The sequence below is a fragment of the Diospyros lotus genome, chromosome 5 (genome assembly GCF_014633365.1).
Source record: "Diospyros lotus cultivar Yz01 chromosome 5, ASM1463336v1, whole genome shotgun sequence".
Classification (NCBI taxonomy): domain Eukaryota; kingdom Viridiplantae; phylum Streptophyta; class Magnoliopsida; order Ericales; family Ebenaceae; genus Diospyros; species Diospyros lotus.
This window is the reverse complement of record NC_068342.1, coordinates 26981805-27005336: the sequence shown is the minus strand read 5'-3', so window position 1 is coordinate 27005336 and position 23532 is coordinate 26981805. Positions and strand designations below refer to the sequence as shown.

The 23532-nt window shown below is 36.8% G+C and overlaps 2 protein-coding genes and 1 pseudogene across 2 annotated transcripts; 1 reads left to right on the top strand and 2 right to left on the bottom strand.

The window, feature by feature from the left end:
* Positions 1–799: 799 nt before the first annotated feature.
* On the bottom strand, positions 800–4716 carry LOC127802175 (uncharacterized). The gene is made up of 7 exons (XM_052337880.1): positions 4064–4716; positions 3925–3948; positions 3257–3409; positions 3042–3161; positions 2331–2612; positions 1378–1871; positions 800–1299 (listed from the first exon to the last, which is right to left on the bottom strand). Exons 1-7 carry the CDS (start codon positions 4714–4716, stop codon positions 800–802), a joined length of 2226 nt encoding a protein of 741 aa, XP_052193840.1.
* Positions 4717–7967: 3251 nt separating this feature from the next.
* On the top strand, positions 7968–19732 carry LOC127802174 (uncharacterized). The gene is made up of 8 exons (XM_052337879.1): positions 7968–9350; positions 9532–9584; positions 9713–10391; positions 10805–11104; positions 11205–11389; positions 11499–11616; positions 13883–14012; positions 17449–19732. The coding sequence occupies exons 1-8, from the start codon at positions 7976–7978 to the stop codon at positions 19379–19381; spliced, it is 4773 nt and encodes a 1590-aa protein (XP_052193839.1). The 5' UTR covers positions 7968–7975; the 3' UTR covers positions 19382–19732.
* LOC127802917 (small nucleolar RNA R71) lies at positions 14342–14441 on the bottom strand (annotated as a pseudogene).
* Positions 19733–23532: the final 3800 nt, after the last annotated feature.

The following is a 23532-nucleotide window of genomic DNA, read 5'->3' as shown; positions in this document are numbered from 1 at the left end:
ACGAAACCCTAGTCATTCAATAACTATGTATCCATTCCAGATTTATGACTTGTTCGATGAAATCAAAACACCTTTTGATTTCCATCTCACCTTGGCCAAGGATTTCCTTAGTCATGAAATCATCGGAATACATAGGACATCTTCTCATCTTGTCGATAAGTGATGAATCCTATTTCGACATTCACAAGCCTTCATATGTGATAAGGTTACGCCCAGTGATAATTTGTTAATGACTCCATTGGAATCCAAAAAGAACCAAAGCGTAACCAGTCAAATATAAGACTACCATGATGTCTCAAGTCTAAGGACCAATCTGCACTACTGCAACACAGAAATTCCAATTCGACAATCAACAATTACCATTAGGAATTCTGTAGCAGGTCAGTTCAGTGTACTTATTCTTATAATAAGCACCCACATATATGCATTAGTGTCCACACACCAATGTCTATGAAACAAGACATTCTCCTAATTGAGCATGCATCATATATGCTAGTCTATCCGAGTTATTAGTGTCCAATCCTAATAACTCTATGACTAGGAACATTTAAGATCAAGGCTTATAAGGAATATGTTTCATGATCGTCATCTCTATGCACGACCATATTCCATGAGCCTGTTTGATCTATGGACTTTGTCAAGAGTGGAAATAATAAAGTCAACCATCAATGACAAATAAAACATAATGCCTTACTATAATAATTGATTGAAGATAAAGAGTCACAATGGAAAAATATGATCAATTACATGTAAATATAATTGGCTTGTGGGGCATAACTCTAACAATCTCCCACTTGCCCTAAAGCCAATTTCCCATGTATCTTAAGCCCATCTTCTCAAGATGACGTTCAAAAACTTGTTGTGACAATGGTTTCGTAAGGGGATCTGCTACATTCTCCGCTGATGCAACCTTCTCCATTTTGATGTCACCACGGCCAATTATCTCACGGATTAAATGAAATCTCCGCAATATGTGTTTGGATCTTTGATGGGACCTTGGTTCCTTTGCTTGAGCAATTGCACCATTGTTATCACAGTAAACTAGAACTGGATCAACAATAGTAGGAACCACTCCCAATGCTGAGATAAAATTTCTCATCCAAACTGCTTCCTTTGCAGCATCAGATGCTGCAATATATTCAGCCTCAGTGGTAGAATCTGCAGTAGTTTCTTGTTTGGAACTCTTCCAACAAACTGCTCCACCATTAAGGGTGAATACATAACCAGACACTGATTTTGAGTCATCTACATCAGACTGAAAACTTGAATCCGTAAAGCATTCCAATTTCAGTTCACCTCCTCCATATACCATGAAAGTGTCTTTTGTCCTTCTCAAGTACTTAAGAACTCCTTTCACAGCTATCCAATGCTCCTCACCTGGATTAGACTGATATCTGCTTGTGACACTCAAAGCATGTGCAACATCAGGTCTAGTGCATAGCATAGCATACATTATGCTACCTATGGCAGAAGCATAGGGTATAGATGCCATTCTTTTCCTCTCCTCTGGAGTCTTTGGAGACATAGACTTGGAGAGAGAAATCCCATGGCGCATTGGAAGAAATCCTCTTTTAGATCCTTCCATGTTAAACCTTTTTAACATTTTATCTATATACATTGATTGGGACAATCCAAGCATCCTTTTTGATCTATCTCTATAGATCTTAATCCCCAAAATGTAAGATGCTTCGCCCAAATCTTTCATGGAGAAATTAGTAGATAACCAGGCTTTTGTTGCTTGTAACATACCTACATCATTCCCAATGAGTAGTATGTCATCAACATAGAGCACCAGAAAAGTGACTGCACTCCCACTAACCTTCTTATACACACATGGTTCATCCAAGTTTCTGATGAAATCAAACAATTTGATTGTCTCATCAAAACGAATGTTCCAACTCCGGGAAGCTTGTTTTAGTCCATAAATGGACCTTTGAAGCTTGCAGACTTTCTGCTCATTTCCATTGGATATGAATCCCTCTGGCTGTACCATATAAATATCCTCCTTAATGTCACCATTAAGGAAGGCTGTTTTCACATCCATTTGCCATATCTCATAGTCATAATATGTGGCTATGGCAAGTAAAATCCGAATGGATTTAAGCATCGCAACTGGTGAAAAAGTTTCTTCAAAATCAATACCTTGAGTTTGAGTGTAACCCTTTGCCACCAAACGAGCTTTATAAGTCTCTACTTTTCCATCAACTCCAAGCTTTCGCTTGTAGATCCATTTACAGCCAATAGGTACAATACCTTCAGGAGGATCCACCAAAGTCCATACTTTGTTAGAGTACATGGAATCCATTTCAGATTTCATAGCTTCTTTCCAATTTCCCGAGTCGATATCAGATATCGCCTCCTTGTAGGTTCTTGGATCCTCATCCAATAGAAGGTTATCTTCATTACCTTCAACTAAGAAACCATACCTATCAGGAGGTCTCGTGATCCTTTGGGATCTACGAGGAGATTGTGTACTTTGAGGTTCAAAGTTGTTTTCTGCTTCCACCTGTGGGATAGTAGTTTGTGATTCTTGAATTTCTTCAAGATCTATCATATTGCCATTATTCCCATCTAATAGGAATTCTTTTTCTAGAAAAGTGGCATTCCTTGAAACAAACACCTTTTGTTCAAGGGGATGATAGAAATAATATCCAATTGATTCTTTTGGATATCCCACAAACTTACACTTAGTGGATCTAGTATCCAACTTATCTCCCACTGTTTTCTTAACATAGGTAGGACATCCCCATATTCTTAAATATTTGTAACTGGGTGTCTTACCAAACCACATCTCATATGGTGTCTTAGGCACTGATTTAGAGGGGACTCTATTCAGTAAATGGGCAGCCGTCTCAAGAGCATAGCCCCAAAAGGATAAAGGAAGATCAGCGAAACTCATCATGGATCTCACCATATCTAATAGGGTTCGATTCCTACGTTCAGAAACTCCATTGAGTTGTGGTGTTCCTGGTGGAGTCCACTGGGAGAGAATCCCATTCTCTTTAAGATGATCAATGAATGCAGTACTCAAGTATTCCCCCCCTCGATCAGATCGAAGGACCTTAATACTTTTTCCTGTTTGTTTTTCTACTTCATTCTTGAATTCTTTGAACTTTTCAAAGGCTTCTGACTTGTGCTTCATAAGGTATACATAGCCATACCGTGAGAAATATCGGTGAAAGTAATGAAGTATGAAAAACCACCTCTTGCACTAACATTTAGTGGCCCACAGACATCTGAATGGATCAAATCCAATAGGTTAGATGCACGCTCCACTTGTCCAACAAATGGAGATTTCGTCATCTTTCCTTTAAGACACGATTCACAAGTTGGAAGTGACTGTAAGTCAAACAAGTTCAATAACCCATTTTTAACCAACTCATTTATCCTGTCTTTGGAAATATGACCTAATCTCAAATGCCACATGTAAGCATAATTTTGATCATCAGCCTTTCTTTTGTTACTTTGTTGTAGACAAATCATGGAATCTTTAGTTTGAACAGAATACAAATTATTTGATAATGCACCAGTACCATATAAAAAACCATTTTTGAAAATAGAACAAACTCCATTTGCTATTGAAAAATTAAAACCTTCCTTGTCCAAAACAGGAACAGAAATAATGTTCTTAATAATGTCTGGCACATAAAAACAATCATTCAAAACTAACTTTATTCCAGATTCTAAAACTAAATAAACTGTCCCTATGGCTATAGCAGCAACTCTTGCTCCATTCCCAAGCCGTAGAGAAGCCTCATCTTTATTTAGCCTCCTGCTTGTTGTCATCAACTACAAATCATTGCAAATATGACTACCACATCCGGTATCTAATACCCAAGAAGCATCATTAACTGAAAGGTTAATTTCAACAAAGTACATACCTGAATCAGAACGTTTCTGTTTCAGTTCTGCAAGATAAGTCTTGCAATTCCTTTTCCAGTGCCCAAGCTTTCCACAATGGAAGCAATTTCCTTTCTCTGATTGACTTGGCTTTGCTTTCTTAACTCCACCCTTTGGCTTTGTCTTCCCCTTTTGAGAACTCTTCTCCTTTCCTTGCTTTGACCAATTCTTCTTTGGTTTAGAGGAATGTGAGGAACCAATGAGCATGACAGGTTTATCCTTCTTCATTGTCATTTCAGCAGTCTTCAACATGTTAAGCAACTCAGGAAGAGTAGTTTCAAGCTTATGCATATTGAAGTTCATGACAAAATGATCAAATGAATCAGGAAGAGATTGTAAAATAAGATCTACATATAGATCATTATCCATGACAACACTCAAAGACTCAAGCTTTTCAATCAGGCTTATCATCTTCAATACATGAGTATTGACAGATTCAGTATCCGTCATACGGGCCCTGAAAAGCTCCTTTGAGATCTGATATCTCACATGTCTAGTCTGCTCACCATACAACTCTTGTAGGTGTAAATGAATCTCTGCTGCATGCTCCATTTTCTCATGCTGCTTTTGCAGCTCATTTGACATCGATGCCATCATATAACAACGAGCCTGAAGATCATCATCTTTCCACTTCTGCCAAGTGGTAAGTTCCTCTGGCGTGGACGCCTCTGAAACTTTTTCAGGTGGGGCCTTATCCATAACATATGTTATTTTTTCGGAATCCAAAACAATTTTGAGATTCCTAAGCCAATCCAGATAATTGGGACCTGTCAACTTGTTAGTGTCTAGCAAACCTGCAAGTGGATTCTTGGCCATTTTTGATTTCACAAATCTGCAAATATAAACATGATCATACATTTAAACATTCAATCAATTACATTCACATATGATTAAGGACTTTTGTGTCATAAGTGATACTCCCACTATTTTAATCAAATCTTAGCACCCTCAAAATAAGATTTGGAAAGCTTAAATACATAGGCTTTCTAGTGGGCTTGAGACCCAATTAGAATTACCATAAACTCGAATAATATCGAAGCTCTTATAGTAATTTTAAAAGGTAGGCAACTCTTACCAATTACATCTCATGTAACCCTCAAAACTATTTTGCCTCATATTTGCATAAACTCAAATACTATTGAAGCTCTTATGCAAAACATGTTAAGTCAAACCATCATCAATCACAAGTGTGATAAATAGAGATACCCCCAAATATTATTGACGATAGTATTTCTACTTTATCACCTAATGTACATCAACATGTGTAACATATAATATAGATTGCCATACTTAGTATGCCCCAAATGATATTGGCGATACATATTAAACATTTAAAACCTAATATTATATGCCAATGATGGAAGGCTATGGAGAAATTAAACTCTTTTGATTTCCCCATTCATGACTTAAAATTCATTCTTAAAACAATTTTAAGCGAGGGGTTTTAATCTATCATATATATCATATTACATGCATTTAACACATTGCATAATCAATACATCATAAGCATGCATCTAATACACAATGATATCAAAATGTTATAAGCATGTATCTTCAAATTAATAAAACCATCTCAAGCAATGAGGATAGCAATTGAATACAAGTTAAAAGGACATCTAAACAAAACAGTTTTTCAGCTTTTGCATATCTTATGCACACAACAGATTATGTTCCACCCTATACGGGGGTTTGGGGGCAGCGCCCCCGATGCAAAGGGGGTTCGGGGGCAGCGCCCCCGACGGGGGCTCGGGGGCAACGCCCCCGGACAAAAATTTTTACAGAACAGAAACATACAGCGATGATTGTTGCACTGATTATATCATATCATAAACCCTTACCATCAATATGTATACCATCACAATGCTGTTCGTTTAAGATCATATCAGAAACTACTTAGTGTTCGGTTTTGATCATATCATAAACTTAACACACACTGCAAACTGTTCGAACATATACTAATCATATTTAAACGATAAGCAAATACTGATCGCATCAAGATTGCTGTTCGTTTAAACACTAATCATATCATTATTGCTGTTCGATTTAGAACACATCAGGATGCTTCTATTCGATCAGATGATAGTCTCGAATCGATCATATCAAAACAGATTATAATGGCAGATTCAAACCGATTCTTTGAATCTGATATCACATCAATACTAATCTCGGTTTGATCATATAAAACCGATTCTTTTCGAACATACTGTTCTATAACACGACCCCATCTTCTGAATCGGTTTTAATCTAATTGCAAATCGATTACAGATCCTTCTTTTTAACTCTCGAAAATAAGCTGATTAGATGCATCACCGAAAACAGCAATGAATGGCAGATTCAAACCGTTCATGTATATCAGTTTCGTAACACATTAAAAACTGATTACTAAGCCTTTTAATCTACCATCTTAGGATGCTTTTCGATACATAAATACATCATTTAAACATGGCAGAATCGATAATCAAAACTGATTCGTTACTGCTATTCCGATTTATCAAAAGTAATGACAGATTTCACAACGATTACACTGCCAGAAAACGATGATAAAATCAGAATATATCTAACGAAATTACCAAAGGTTCGAGATAACCTGTCTCTCTGATACCACTGTTAGGAACCGGGCAACCGTGAAGATGTGATTCTGCCTTAATAGATCCGTAGAGCCGCAAACACGAACTCCTCCAAGTCGGTCCACACGATCGGCCGTTTCCACGAACGCCTTGAGTAATGCTAGTAACCCTAGGCGCCTCCAATGAGAGATCCGAATTTTTCTTACTTTTTCCAGCTTCTTAAGTGGCCTATTTATAGAGTTAAAACCCTAATTATGCCTTTGGAAAAACCCTAAACGATTTAGGTCTGGCCCATAATCATATTGGGCCGTATCTCTCTTTTAATTTGTGGAACGGACTCGACCCAAGTGTGTGACCCCTTAGGTCCACCATTGGGCTAGATGTAGGGCCAATTCTATTGGGCTATATGAAGGCCCAACTCCTTAGAATAATTAAACTCTTTTAATTAAACTTATGGGCTTCATAATTAACTCATCTCATGGGCTTCTTAATTAAACTCTTTAATTAATAGTTTTAGAATTAATCATATTAATTCTAAAACCCTACATATCATGGTTAACGTCTAGCAACATGCCATGAACGCCTAGCCAACGATGAAAAACACGGACCTTTTCGATTGCAATTACCGTACAGTAAAATCCTTTCATCAACTATGTCCCGATTGAATTTAGGGTATGGTTTTATGACGAAACCCTAGTCATTCAATAACTATGTATCCATTCCAGATTTATGACTTGTTCGATGAAATCAAAACACCTTTTGATTTCCATCTCACCTTGGCCAAGGATTTCCTTAGTCATGAAATCATCGGAATACATAGGACATCTTCTCATCTTGTCGATAAGTGATGAATCCTATTTCGACATTCACAAGCCTTCATATGTGATAAGGTTACGCCCAGTGATAATTTGTTAATGACTCCATTGGAATCCAAAAAGAACCAAAGCGTAACCAGTCAAATATAAGACTACCATGATGTCTCAAGTCTAAGGACCAATCTGCACTACTGCAACACAGAAATTCCAATTCGACAATCAACAATTACCATTAGGAATTCTGTAGCGGGTCAGTTCAGTGTACTTATTCTTATAATAAGCACCCACATATATGCATTAGTGTCCACACACCAATGTCTATGAAACAAGACATTCTCCTAATTGAGCATGCATCATATATGCTAGTCTATCCGAGTTATTAGTGTCCAATCCTAATAACTCTATGACTAGGAACATTTAAGATCAAGGCTTATAAGGAATATGTTTCATGATCGTCATCTCTATGCACGACCATATTCCATGAGCCTGTTTGATCTATGGACTTTGTCAAGAGTGGAAATAATAAAGTCAACCATCAATGACAAATAAAACATAATGCCTTACTATAATAATTGATTGAAGATAAAGAGTCACAATGGAAAAATATGATCAATTACATGTAAATATAATTGGCTTGTGGGGCATAACTCTAACACTTGGATGTGCATGAAAGACTCTAATTTCATTTTGTCAATGCTTATTCCAGGTCCTGAGGGACCAGGGGATGCTATTGATGTCTATCTCCAACCTTTAATAGAAGAATTACAAGAGTTGTGGGAAGTAGGAGTTGAAACATTTGATGCATCAATTCACCAGAATTTCAAGATGCATGTAGCTTTACTATGGACCATTAATGATTTCCCTGCATATGGAAACCTGTCAGGTTGGAGCACTAAGGGTAAATTGGCTTGTCCTTGTTGTAACAAGGATACCTTTTCTATGAGGTTAGACAATAGCAGAAAGCAATGTTTCATGAGCCATCGTCGCTATCTTCCAATGAATCACAAATGGCGTATTGACAAGAAATCATTTGATGGCACGAAAGAGTATGGATTACCACCAAAACCTCTTATTGGTGAGGATATTCTAAATCAGGTGAAAGATCTTGAAGGAGTCATTTTATCTAAAGATGTTAGTAAAAAGACAAAAGTTTTACATGATAATAGAGGGGATAATTGGAATAAGAAAAGCATTTTTTTCAAACTTCCATACTGGAGTAGTCTTTTGTTGTGGCATAATTTGGATGTGATGCATATTGAGAAAAACATATGTGATAATGTGCTTGGAACAATTATGAACATTAAAGGGAAGACCAAAGATACTGTTAAATCTCGTCTTGATTTGGAAGCAATGAATATCAGACCAGAGTTGCACCCAATACAAAAAGGAGACAAGCTTGTGTTGCCAGCTGCAACTTACACATTAACTCCAGAAGAAAAGCATACGTTTTGTATGTTTTTAAAGCAATTAAAGGTGCCAGATGGGTTTTCGTCTAATATTTCACATTGTGTTAATATTAAAGAGCATAAGATTTCTGGCTTGAAGAGTCATGATTGCCATGTTCTCTTACAACACTTACTTCCTCTTGCATTACGTGGTCTTCTTCCCAAGTCAATATGTGAACCACTTTTTGAATTGTCTTTGTTTTTCAAAATTTTGGGTGCAAAGACTTTACGAGTGGATGAGTTGGAGCAGATTGAATCTCAAATTGTCATGACTCTTTGTAAATTGGAAATGAACTTTCCCCCTTCATTTTTTGATGTGATGGTCCATTTGCCTATTCATTTAGCCCTTGAAGCCAAAATTGCTGGACCTGTCCAATATCGATGGATGTACCCTATTGAGCGAGAGTTGTATGAGTTAAAACAACTCATTCATAACTTAGCTTGTCCTGAGGGCTCAATTGCAGAGGGTTACATTGCAAAAGAATGTATGACACTTTGCTCAAGATACTTCACTAACATTGAGACAAAGTTTAATCGTCTTAATCGAAATCATGATGATGGTTGTCAAGAATACAAAAGTGAATTATTAATATTTTCACAACCTGGACGTGCATTGGGATCTGGTATGACTCGGGATCTTCACATGGATGAGTAGGAACAAGCGCATCTTTTTGTTATGAAGAATTGTGATGCAGTTCAACCTTTTTTAGAGTACGTTATCATCAATAAAATAATTTATTTTATGTACGTTCTTTTATGCAAATATTGTTAACAATTTTGCTTCTATTGTTACTCATGATATAGGGAGTATTTGCAAGTCCAAGCTAGAGCACCACTACAAATGTCAAATGAGGAAAGTGATAGAAGGTTTATTAATTGGTTTAAAATTAGAGTAAGTGAATTCATGTTTCAACATATTTATAATCATCATCAATAAGCATATATTGAAATTGATTTAGTACTTTACCTTTTTTGTAATTTGTAGGTTGCAGCGTTACATAAACAAGACAATCGTAAAATAACAGAGGAGTTGCTCTCTTTGTCACGTGGTCCCTCCCAATCTGTTTGTTGCTTCAATGGTTATGTTGTGAATGGGTATAGGTTTCGTGTAGAATGTCATGACAAAGGATTTAGAACACAAAATTGTGGGGTGGTTGTGAGTGGTGACATTGGGTCTAAAATGGGAAATATAGATTATTATGGAATCTTAACTGAGATTATTGAGTTGCAGTATCTTGGTGGTAGAAGGGTGGTACTATTTCGTTGTAAATGGTTTGATGTGCATGATAAGGAAAGGGGGGCCAAAGTAGATGAGTATGGTTTCACCACTATAAATTGTGATCGCTTGTTAAAAACAAATGAGCCATTTGTCTTGGCATACCAAGCATTCCAAGTGTTTTATGCCATTGACAATATCACTAAAGGTTGGAAGGTTGTTCTAAAAACACAACCACGTGATTCTTATGACTTGCCTTTACAAATGGATGACAATTGTGATAAGATGGATAATGTTAGTGAAGCGTATCAACAAGAGGAATCATTCAATTATAAAGAGGCAAACCCTATTTCAACTACAATAAACAATGAAATCAATTGGGAAAGGGAAAATGTGGAGCCAATGGTGGTTGAAGTAGCAACTAAAAGAAAGAAAAGAAAAAGAAGATGTTAGAAAATTCATTTTGTCTTTTGTAAAGGTAAGTTATTATATATATATGTGCATATATCCTTTAAAATCTCATTTTTAGTTACACCTTAACCTGTTGTGTGTATTATTTTGAACTCAGTTTATTGTTTTTGTCTTACTCCAAGTTTAAGTAAATGATGCAAAAGATCAAAGCTGGAAAAAGGTTGCCGTCCACGGCAAACAAGTTTATAGCCCTAGGTGCATTGGGTAAGGGATTCGAACAGGGATTAAAACAATTACAGTCAAGAAGAAATTTAAATGGTGTTGCAGATTTACGAAGAGGATATTCAAATGGTGCTACTAAAATAAATGCTAGATCAGGTAAATATCATGTAGCTTCTAATTTCTCACAAATGTAAAAAATCTAATGATTGCATTTTGTTTTTTTTTTAGGTGAACTCACATCCCACCATCTTTTTGTTCACTTTGGTGAACTGTATTATTTTGACAATGACTTTCAACGAGATTGTAGCTCTTTCATTGACATTTTGAGTATATGCCAAAAATTCATGGACATATACTCAGTTGGTGTGAATATCTCCTATGGGGATGGGAAGCAACTAACTGGGGATGCTGATGTTTATGCTATGTTTAATGACCATAAAGGTATAAGAGACATCCACCTCTATGTTGAGGAAGATACAGAAATGGATGTTGTCCCTTTTAGACTGCCACATGATAATCCAAGTTCTGGTATAGTTCTCTATTAATGTCTACATTCTACCATTATATTTACCATGTTCTGTAATTTATCAAATGTTTATTGATTGTTTATGTGTTTCATAATTACTAGAACCTCCAAAGGTAACAAATTTGAAGATACAAGGTGATCTCCAAGTGAACAATAAAATAATCATTACTGGCACTGTTATTGGAGGGGCTGAAGTTGCTAGTGCAGTTCAGTGGTATAAAACCATTACTACACAATTAAATATTCAGAATGGTCTTGAAGAGATCAGCATGTCTAGCACTGAAAAGGCATGTATATATTATGCAAGGCTATTTATTTTTGAATTCAATTTTGTTGTGTATATTTTAACTTGTAATTTTGATCTATAATATTGAACGGTATTGCAAAATATTTTAGGAATTTCTCTTACCAATAAGAGTTGTTGGGTATTACATTGTTGCAAAGTATACTCCTATGACTCATGATGGTACATCAGGTGAACCAGTGTTTGTTACCTCAGAACAAGTTGTTAAGGGTAAGTATATGCAATTCAAGTCTTAATTTGGTTTATATTTAATTATATGTATTTTAATTTTTCTTTATTTTTCAAATTCTTAAAGGTGAAATTCATACTCAAAAAAAGAAAGTTCGAGGAAAAAATCAGAATAAGAAAGTAGCTGGGCTCAAAAGTGGAGAAAAGCTTCCAATTATATTCTACAATAATCGAGCAGTGGGAGACAATCATCAACTATGGTCAAGGCACTTGGGAAGAATTGTGCGTGATCGAACCATTTGTCCTATACAAGTAAAAGCTTGGAAAGAAATAGGGGAAAATGAAAAAAATCACATGTGGGAAGCAGTTAAGGTAAATTATCCTTTTTACTCTTATCTTTTAGGGAGATTGATAAGGGTCAATATTTCCTATATCCTAATGAATTATATCCCTATTTTGGCTTTATAATTATGCTTAAAATAAATAATTATTTGCATTATATATTATTACAGGATGAAGCAAGAAAGCTGTCTTCTACAATTAATTAGGGGCATAAATCGAGACGTTGGATTACCCATTATTGTTGCTCAAAATCATGGGCCAACTATGGAGTCTAGAGGATGTTTCATGTGCACTTGGCCCAACAATCAAATAGAATCCAACATAAGACAAGCCCAAGCCCAAGCTCAAGCCCAACACAAGGAAGGCCCAAGCCCAAGCCCAAGCTCAAGCCCAACACAAAGAAGGCCCAAAGCCCAAAAACATGAAAAGCCCAAGTCCCACAAATAGGATGACATCATCGCTTACATCATGGGATATGATGACATCATCGCTTACATCATGGGATAGGATGACATCATCGCTTACATCATGGGATATGATGACATCATCGCTTACATCATGGGATAGGATGACATCATCGCTTACATCATGGGATAAGATGACATCATTGCTTACATCATGGTTAAAATGACATCATTGCTTACATCATCAATTAGATATTTTGTATTATTAAATTATATAATTAAGTGGTTTCCATTACATCTTTTAGCCTATAAATAGAGCACTTAGGTGCACTTGTAAGGGGGGATTATTCTTGAATGAAATTTTAGTTGTTTTAATTGCTCTTGTTCTTTTTTTATTTTCTCTTGCAAATCTTACTTCTTCTTTTTCTTATTTAAATTCTTATGTCATTTATTGTTACTTTATTATCCACCGCCTAAATGGTCGGTTAATTTCTGCCTTTAAATTCTTGCAATTTCAATTATTATCTTTCAATTATATACCGCCTATATGGTCGGTCAAAATAGTCTTTCAATTATTGTCTTTAAATTATATACCGCCTATATGGTCGGTTAAAAAATAGTCTTTTAAATACTGTCTTTTAATTCCCGTCATTTAAATTCCTGCCAATTTATTTTAAAAATGGAAATGAGTAGCTAAATCTAATATTGGGTTAAGGCGAGGACAGTGTCCAATGTTCTTGAATCTCAAGATAAGCCAAACCTCGATGAATGCAAGATTTATCTGAGTTAAACTCGAGTTGAGTGTATAAATGATTTTGTGAGTTTGGATTGGGTCATCATCCTAACTTAGAACTCTCATGCCATGTATGAAAGTTGCTAGAATTGGAGATGAGATATACCCAAGCTCAGACGATCAAATCATAGTCTCTAGTATAATAAAATTTACAGTGATATCTTAACCCAGAACCATCATATCATGTATGAGGGTTGCTTAGCTAAGAATCATTCGTATCTTGAATTATAACTACGAAACGATCCTCTGTTTATTTCAGATTAATATTGCTGTTTAAATTACTATAAGAGATTTATAAGGCATTGGTTCTGAACTCGCCTCAACCCAAGACCTTTTTAATATTCAAAAAAAAAAAAAAACCTTTTCACAATCAGGAAAACTTAGCTCTCTTTGGATAAATCAACCCGAATGAACCATTCTTTTGTTAAATAAACCTCCCAGTGAATCGACCCGGACTTGTCCGGAATTTATATTTGTGCTACAACTACACTCACACACTGGTGAGTTTAAACCTCCTCACCATTTCAACACTGAACATCCAAAACTGATTAACGCTATTTAAATTGTAGGGTGAGGAGTGCAGCCAAATTTTGGCGCCGTTGCCGGGGAGGTACAACAGAAGAAAAAAATTCACTCCACGGGTAACTTTGTTCTTAATAATTTTTTTTTTTTTTTTCTTAACTGTTTGCATATTATTCAAATTGTATGAGACTTAGATCTGGTAGAATCTTAAGCCATCAGTTAAACCATTCTATAGATTCTTTATCAGAGACTGAAATATCACTTTTACAATCCATAATGTCTCAACAAAATGAAAACCTATCTGCTCACGGGAGTGATCATGGAGAACATGATGTTGATGAGATTAAACCTCTCAGGGATTATTTGAACCCTCCAAGGCAAACCACTCCCTCTTGCATAATCCTACCAATAAACCATCATCGATTTGTCCTTAAACCAGGTACCATACAAATGCTCCCCACATTTCATGGTATGGATTCTGAAAATCCATATACACACATGAGGGATTTTGAAGAGGTATGTGGTACCTGTGGGGATCAAAATATTCATGAGGACACTGTTAGACTAAAACTCTTCCCGTTCTCACTCAAGGATAAAGCAAAAATGTGGTTAGGGACTCTAGAGCCCAGATCAATAGGAACTTGGAGGGAGATGCAAACAAAATTTCTAAAAAAATACTTCCCAGCTAATAGAACAGCATCACTCCAAAGGCAAATGATGAATTTCGTCTGTAAACCAAATGAAACATTTGCTCAAACTTGGGAACGTTTCAAGGACCTCTTGCATTCTTGCCCACACCATGCCTTTGAACAATGGCGGGTAGTTAGTTTCTTCTTTAATGCCTTAACTCCTAATTTGAAAATGCTGGTGTCCACCATGTGTAATGGTGACTTTTATGAAAAAACTCCTGAAGAGGCTGTTGCATACTTTGACCATGTAGCTGAAAACTCTAGAAATTGGGAAGTTGGGCCATTAACCATGGGAGATTTGAGAGACCAATACAATCCACAACCAAAGGGAAAACTCCAATTAAATGAAACTGATGACATCAGTGCTAGATTAGCTCTGTTGACAAAGAAAATGGAAGAATTGGAGATGAAAAAAATGAAGGCTATCAATGAGATAGAGGTGCATTGTGTAGTGTGTGAAGCCAATAGCCATAGAACAGAGGAGTGTCCTAACTCTCCCTGCTTTCAAAGAAGTGTTGTATGGCCAAACTTCAAACTCACAACCAAGGCAAACAGAGGGTAGGATATACCAAAACCAGAACCAGGGTGGAAATTATCAAGGGTACAACCCAAACTCAAACACCTACCATCCAAATTCTAGGAACCACCCAAATTTCTCTTGGAGAAATGATTCAGCACCTCAGCCACACCAACCATTTCCCTCACAACCACAGCCACAACCTCAGCCACAGCTCTACCAACCTAACCAAGGACCATCTGGCTCATATCAGCCACCGCATAAGAGATCCCTAGAGGATACTCTACAACAATTTATGCAAGGGCAGATGGGGAACAATGCTCAGGCAGCAAAATTCCAAGAGCAAACAAATAGGGCAATTGAGGACATGAGGAGTCAGCTAACCAAGCTAACTCAAACTTTGACTGTGAGAGAACCTGGGAAATTCCCTTCTCAACCAAATCCCAACCCCGTGAGGCAAACAAATCAAGTGGAATCATCAAATAGTGGGAACTATAATCATGAGCAGGTGCAAGCAGTCACTGTCCTTAGGAATGGAAAAATAATTGACAAACCAGATGACCCTAGGACAAACCAACCTAATGCACAAGAAGAAGAACAAAATGAAAATATAAAAAATGACAATGCTCCAGCTTTGGAGGAAAAACTTGAAAACAAAAAAAAGGAAGATAAAGAAAAAAATAAGGTGGAAGAATTCAAGAGCAACCCTGCACCACCATTCCCTCAAAGACTTACTCAAACAAAGAGGGAAAAACAAAATGCTGATATTTATGAAGTGTTCAAGCAGGTGAGGATTAACATTCCTCTACTTGATGCAATCAAACAGACACCATCTTATGCAAAATTCTTAAAAGACTTGTGTACTGTTAAAAGAAAGATCAACATCAAGGAGAAAGCATTCTTAACCGAACAGGTGAGTTCCATCCTGCAACTTAAAACACCTCCTAAGTACAAAGACCCTGGTAGCCCAACCATTTCTTGCATAATTGGAAGCCAGAGGGTGGACCAAGCACTCTTAGATCTAGGAGCAAGTGTCAATTTGCTTCCTTATAGTGTATATCAGCAACTGGGCTTAGGAGAACTCAAGCCAACAAGAGTTACCCTACAGCTTGCTGATAGGTCAATCAAAGTCCCTAGGGGGATAGTGGAGGATGTATTAGTGCAGGTGGACAAATTTTACTTCCCTGTTGATTTTATAGTCTTGGACACACAACCCCATCAAGGCCCTCAACCCCCTGTTCCAGTCATTCTTGGTAGACCATTCCTAGCAACTTCAAATGCCATAATTAATTGTAGGAATGGAATACTTAAGTTATCATTTGGAAACATGACTGTAGAGATGAATATCTTTAGAGTTTCCAAACAACACATAGCTGAGAATGAGGTGGAGGAAGTAGATTTGGTTCAAACATTAGCTGGGGACTATTTTGCAAAAGAATTTTTGAACAAATCTATGGAAGAAGATCAAGAAGAGAGAAAGTTAAAAGAATTAGAGAACACTAGGGAGGAAGAAGCAATGCCTGTGGCTCAATGGATTCCCAAATCAGAACCATTGGGTTCTCTGAACAATGAGGAGTCACAATCTGATAATACCTCACCCACACCTGAAATGAAACCTTTGCCAAGTGAGTTAAAATATGCATTTCTAGGTGATGAGAACACACTCCCCGTAGTCATCTCTTCAAGTTTGACATCCCAACAGGAAATTCAGCTGATAAACATTCTGAGAGCTCATAAAAAAGCCTTAGGTTGGACCATCTCAGACTTGCATGGAATTAGTCCTTTGACTTGCACTCATAGGATATTTCTAGAGGAGGATGCTAAACCTGTTAGGCAAATGCAGAGGAGACTCAATCCTAACATGAAAGAGGTGGTTAGGAAAGAAGTGCTAAAGTTGCTGGATGCGGGTATTATATACCCCATCTCTGATTCAAAGTGGGTCAGCCCCACTCAAGTGGTCCCAAAAAGGTCTGGAGTCACAGTGGTGAGAAATGAAAAGAATGAGTTGATCCCTACTCGCATCCAAACCGGATGGAGAGTGTGCATTGATTACAGAAAACTCAATGCAATGACTAGAAAAGACCATTTTCCATTGCCGTTCTTGGACCAAGTCCTTGAAAGAATAGCTGGACAAGCATTCTATTGTTTCCTTGATGGTTATTCAGGATATAACCAGATTGACATTGCCCTAGAGGACCAGGAAAAGACCACTTTCACATGTCCATTTGGGACATTTGCCTATAGACGTATGCCTTTTGGACTATGCAATGCCCCTGCCACCTTCCAAAGGTGTGTGATGAGTATTTTTAGTGAGATGACAGAACACATTGTGGAGGTTTTTATGGATGATTTCTCTGTCTATGGAGCTAGTTTTGAGGCATGTTTAGAGAATTTAGAGAGAGTTCTAGCTCGTTGTGAAGAAACCCACCTTGTGCTTAACTGGGAAAAATGTCATTTCATGGTCAAACAAGGTATAGTCCTAGGGCATATTGTCTCTGCTAAGGGAATGGAGGTGGACAAAGCCAAAGTTGAAGCCATCCAAAAATTACCAGTCCCTAAGAGTGTTAAGGACATCAGGTCTTTCCTTGGGCATGCTGGGTTCTATAGGAGATTCATAGCATCTTTTAGCAGCATAGCCCGGCCTCTGTGTAATTTGCTCTCCCAAGATGTTCCATTTGAGTGGACATCATCTTGTAAAACCTCTTTTGAGAGGTTAAGAAATGCTCTCATCTCAGCCCCCATTATTCAACCACCAGATTGGTCATTGCCCTTTGAACTCATGTGTGATGCAAGTGATTATGCTGTAGGAGCAGTCCTAGGGCAAAGAAAAGATAAAAAACCTTATGTCATCTACTATGCCAGTAAAACCCTCAATGAAGCGCAAAAGAATTACACAACAACTGAGAAGGAATTATTGGCAGTAGTGTTTGCATTAGAGAAGTTCAGATCATATCTGGTGGGGTCATTGGTCATTGTTTTCACTGACCATGCTGCTTTGAAATACTTGCTCACCAAACAAGACGCCAAACCGCGTCTTATTAGGTGGATTTTGTTACTCCAAGAATTCAACATAGAAATCAAAGATAAAAAGGGAGTAGAAAATGTGGTGGCAGACCATTTGTCTAGACTTCCATGCCAAGACCTTAATCTAGACAAGGAACCAATCAGGGACACCTTTCCAGATGAACAACTCTTCCTTATCAATGATACCTCAACCTCTGTTACACCATGGTATGCAGATCTGGCCAACTATCTAGCCACCGGTCTAATTCCAAATCATTGGACCAAGCTAGATAAACAAAAATTCTTTAGGAAGGTTAGGACTTATTTCTGGGATGACCCTTACTTATTTAAGTATTGTGCTGACCAAATTTTAAGAAGGTGCATCCCCGAGCATGAGCAACAGAGTGTTTTGAATTTTTGTCATACTCTTGCTTGTGGAGGTCATTTCTCCACAAGAAAAACATTGGCCAAGATCTTACAAAGTGGATTCTTTTGGCCTACCATGTTTAGAGATGTGCATCAGTTCTGTAGTTCATGTGATAGATGCCAAAGGCTAGGAAGCCTAACCAAGAGGAATATGATGCCCTTGCAACCCATTCAGGTGTTAGAAATTTTTTATTGTTGGGGAATAGACTTCATGGGACCATTTGTTAATTCAGGTGGACACGAGTACATCTTGTTAGCTGTTGACTATGTGTCCAAGTGGGTAGAAGCAATCCCAACAAGAACAAACGATCATCGGGTTGTAATGAAGTTTTTGAAAGAAAATATTTTTAGTAGGTTTGGAATGCCTAGGGCCATCATAAGTGATGGAGGTTCTCATTTCTGCAACAAACCAGTGGCTGAATTAATGAGAAAATATGGAGTAGTCCACAAGGTTGCAACCCCATATCACCCTCAAACCAATGGCCAAGCTGAATTGGCCAATAGGGAGATAAAAAGGATTTTAGAGAAAACAGTCAATTCTAATCGCAAGGATTGGTCCTTGAGGTTGATTGATGCACTTTGGGCCTATAGAACTGCTTACAAGACCATTCTAGGCATGTCTCCCTACAGGTTGGTATATGGCAAGCCATGTCATTTACCAGTTGAAATAGAGCACAAAGCCTACTGGGCCATTAGGAAGATTAATGAGGAATCAACAGAAGTGAGCCTTAATAGGAAATTACAACTTAATGAACTTGAAGAACTTAGGGATGAGGCATTTGAAAATGCCAAATTGTCTAAGTTGCATATGAAAAAGTTGCATGACCAACACATCAACAGAAAAAAATTTCATGTTGGTCAGCAGGTGCTTCTCTACAACTCAAGGCTTCATTTGTTCCCAGGGAAGTTGAGATCAAAATGGACAGGACCCTATACAATCAAGACCATATCAGAATATGGGGCAATAGAAATTGAAATCAAAGAGTCTGGACAATGTTTTAAAGTGAATGGTCAAAGGCTGAAACCATATCTAGGCATAGCTGAGAAAGAACTTGTTGAAGGAAATGAAGAAATGGTGGAGTTGGGTGATCCACCATCAATGGTTGAGTGACCTTTAGGAACACATTCGTCTGGGAATCTGACGTTAAAAGACCACCTTTCCATTTAGGTTAAATGGATGTTTCTAGATTTGAAAAAAAAAAAAAAAAAAAAAAAGTATATAAAAATTTGTTTCTTTTCTGCATTACTTAAATAGTGTTTCTCTGTGTGCAATCTAAATAAAAATTTTTGCATACGAGTTCATGCATTGAAGATCGCCAGGTATGCCTATCCTCTATCCTTTTATTGCCGATTGAGGACAATGCGCAATTCAAGTTGGGGGGTAAGGTGTACTTAGGAATTTATTGGTGTTTGAATTTAATCTATTGTGCAAGTAATTTTGTTTGACTCGATAATAATGCTTTGTGTGGTATATATGATTTTATTAAGCACCTAAAAAAAAAAAAAAAAAAAAAAAAAAAAAAATTTAACTAACCCCAAAAATTAAAAAAATAAAAAAATAAATAAAAATAAAAACTAAAAAAATATATATATATATTTCAAAAAAAAAAAAAAACCAAAAAAACAAAAAAAAAAAAAAAGAAAAAAAAATATATATATATATAATAAAAAAAAATTTGAATTGAGAGAGACAAAATTGGCGCTGGTGGCGGCCATTTTCTCGGGCAGTGCAATCACACTGTCCTATAAAGGAAGAGGCGCACTGCCAAATGTTGAAAAATGAGGCACCGAGCATTGAAAAAAATAGACGCGCCTGACCCTACAATTATGGCGTGCCTCGAGCCAAGTATAGAATAGTGACACCCATTGCTCTATAAGAGACTCCATATCTGTATGAGCCAAACCACACTTCTGCAAGCAAGCTCAGTTTCCTCTCCTTCGTGTTGTTCTTCGATCAGGTATTTTCGTTCATTTTGTAAGATTTATAGTTTCTACTTTTCTCTTATTATAGTTGTCTTTTGATTTAAAAAAAAAAAAAATGGATCTTCAACTATCAAAAATCCGCAAGTACTATCCATCTCTCCCAATGAATGATTTGAAACAAATTTATATTGGTAGGTGTGAAAGACTTAGGATATTGATGCGTAATAACATCCCTGAAGATATTCGTTGGCTGATCGAAGCAAAAGTTCGATTAGCTGGCGAAACTTCACCTAGTTTTAAGCACTTCCCGGGCTTAGGGAAGAGTAGTTTTGCAAAGAAACGAAGAGCTAAAAGAGTGAATGGTTGTCACAAGTGTGCTCGTTGGACCTGTAACACTCGATGCAAATCTGTGGGGTTTACGTCCGTAAATCGAGAAGATAAAATTAGTTTCATAAAGGATGGACTGAGTAAGGAGTCATTGGATGATATCCGATTGACTCTTGAGACGCATCCATGTGGAATAGTGCAAAGAGAACTTCTTGCTTTATGGACCCAGTTCATAAGTGACCACCAACGCTATAGTCTTGGGAATCTGACTAAAAACGACCCTGTTTGCCAATCTATAAGAAAATTGGATGGGAAGCTTATCCTCGCTTCATAGAAAGTGTTTAAGCCGTTTCTGGACGTAAAACCAGAGGAAGATGTGAGCCACAATCACAACTACTTGTACATACGCATGATTTTTGTTTGTATTTATTTCTTGTTGAATTGTTGTATAGCTACTTTTGATCACCAAACCTCTTTCCAGGGCATACAAAAGAAACAAACATGGAAGGCCAGTTAGTTCGTCGAATCAAAACCATATGTGTACTTTGTGGCTCTCAACTTGGGAGTGATATTTGTTACGCACTTGCAGCAAGCGAACTAGGCCAAAAATTAGGAGAGAAAAAGATTAATTTGGTATATGGAGGGGGAAATCGTGGGTTGAATGGTTATGTTTCACAAGCTGCACTTTTTGGAAAATCATATGTGATAGGTGTAATGCCAATCCCTTTGGCTGAACCACGTATTTCTGGGATTACACGCGGTCAACTTGTAGAAACGACTTCTATGTCTGAGCGCATGGCTTGTAAGATTTATCAGTCAGACGCTTTCATCGCTTTACCAGGAGGTTTTGGTACACTTGAAGAAATCTTCTGTATAATCTCTTGGGCCAAGAGCAATCTGCATACCAAACCCATTGGACTTTTAAATGTTAACCATTTTTTCGATGGGTTGCTCTCTTTTATTGATCAGGCTGTGGACCAACAGTTCATTTCTCCTTCAGCAAGAAAGATTCTTATTTCTGCATCCACCGTCGAGGAGCTGCTAGAGAAATTACATACTTATGTTCCACAACACGATCCTTATGAGCCTCGGATAGATTGGTCTAAGGCAATCAAAAACAAGCGGCAAAAAGGTTCGATTAATTTAGAATTATCCCTGTAAGGCAAGTCTATGATAAGATGGCTGAGTAAGGAGTACTTTTTGTACTCTTGAGACGCATCTCCTATGACTTGTACAAAATTTCTTTTCTTGTGTTCTTAAAAATAAAAAAAATAAAAATAAAAAAAAATAAAAAAACTGTGGAATGTTGTTAGGCGAGTCTATGATAAGATGGCTGAGTAAGGAGTACTTTGTACTCTTGAGACGCATTCTGTTTATCTTATGACTTGTATGAAATTTTTATTTTGGTGTGAAAATATAAAAATATATATATATGGTATGCTCATTTGTTTGTTTGAGTTTTAGCAGTTCACAGTAAATCTATGGACTTATGGAGTTACAGGTATTCCTAACAACCCTATTTTATTACTGCAATTCAAGTTGGGGGGAGTAAGGTATATTTATGAATTATCTGGTCTATGTTTAACTGTGAATTTGCAATTGCATGCTTGTAGTTTTGTGTGAATTAAAAAAAAATAAAAAAAAAAATGTGTGTGCTTTAAATAATGCTATCCCTAAAGCTTTGGAATTGTACACTGATAGCCAGTTGAATTTGCAATATGAATCATGAATGCATTAATTTCTTATTTGAAAACGTATATGTATGGAATTAGAATAGACGATTTGCATGCATCGGGTGTTCAATAATTAGAAATTGGTTTATCTGTCATAAAGTCAAAGGCAATGGTAATTAGCTGATTAGCACACTGCATGATCCCTCAACAGAAGTAGAGACTATTACCCGAGTGAGTGTTTGAGCCTGATAATCGTTACTTCTGAGTGAAATAACACTTACTCTAAATATGCTTTATTGTTTATCTCATCTTTTCAATAGCTTCAAAGCATCAATTAGCTTTGAATGTCTAGTATGATAGCGGATGAATTTGGCTGGTTTCAAACTCTGAATTAGTTGACTGAGTAACATTGTTTTATAGAAGTATGATAGGGAGAGCAATTTCTTTCAATTTGGGCCTATTAACCTTTTTCTTTCTTTACATTAACCTCCATTACTAGCCCATTTGAGCTGTTCTTAGCACAATTTCTTTCCTTACCTTCGTCTAAACCTGTAACCATATGAAGTTTGTCCAACCTGGTGTGTTTCTAGGAATCAGTCTATCTCGGTATTTTCATATAAAAAAAAAAAAGAAAAAAAAAAAAAAGGAAGTTCTCTTAGCTTTTCAGCATGAGTGTTTCAAAATAAATGCTGAAGAAAAAAAAAAAATATGTCTAATTTGAGATTAGTGCCAAAAAAAAAAAAAAAAAAAAAAAAAAAATCCTGACACACCATTTGCACACTTTACCCTTTTCTTTGACAACCCGTATTAACCTCATAGCCCCATTACAACCTAGTTTGGTCTCTCTTGATGCTATAAATCATGTGATCTCAAGATTCGAGTTCGGAGTAGGGAATTCTGTTTAAATTCAGAAGTTATTTATCTATGGCATTATTCCAGTCATGAAGCTATGTTAATTTCCCTGTTCTTTCATAAAAATACGTTCTTTGTATTTGGGATGACACCGAGTTTGAACTTGTTATACATTTACTCTTATAACGGTGCACCCCCTTGTGTGTACACCTGAGGAATCGTTTTATTAGAGGGAAAATCCATAGTAAGGTTTAAAGTCAAAACTTCGAGGGAGTAAATCTGTGTATTGATCATCCTGATTGCCATTCCTAAGATTGTATGACCTTTAACCATAAATCTAATTTTGAATGTTCGACTTATTTTGAATGTTCTACTCTACGCATTTTGGTTTCGAATTTGAAATTTTTATATTCATGCAAGTATTGCGATTAGATCATGGCTGGTGTATAATCTAATTGCTAAGGGACTAGCAATATTCAAGTTGGGG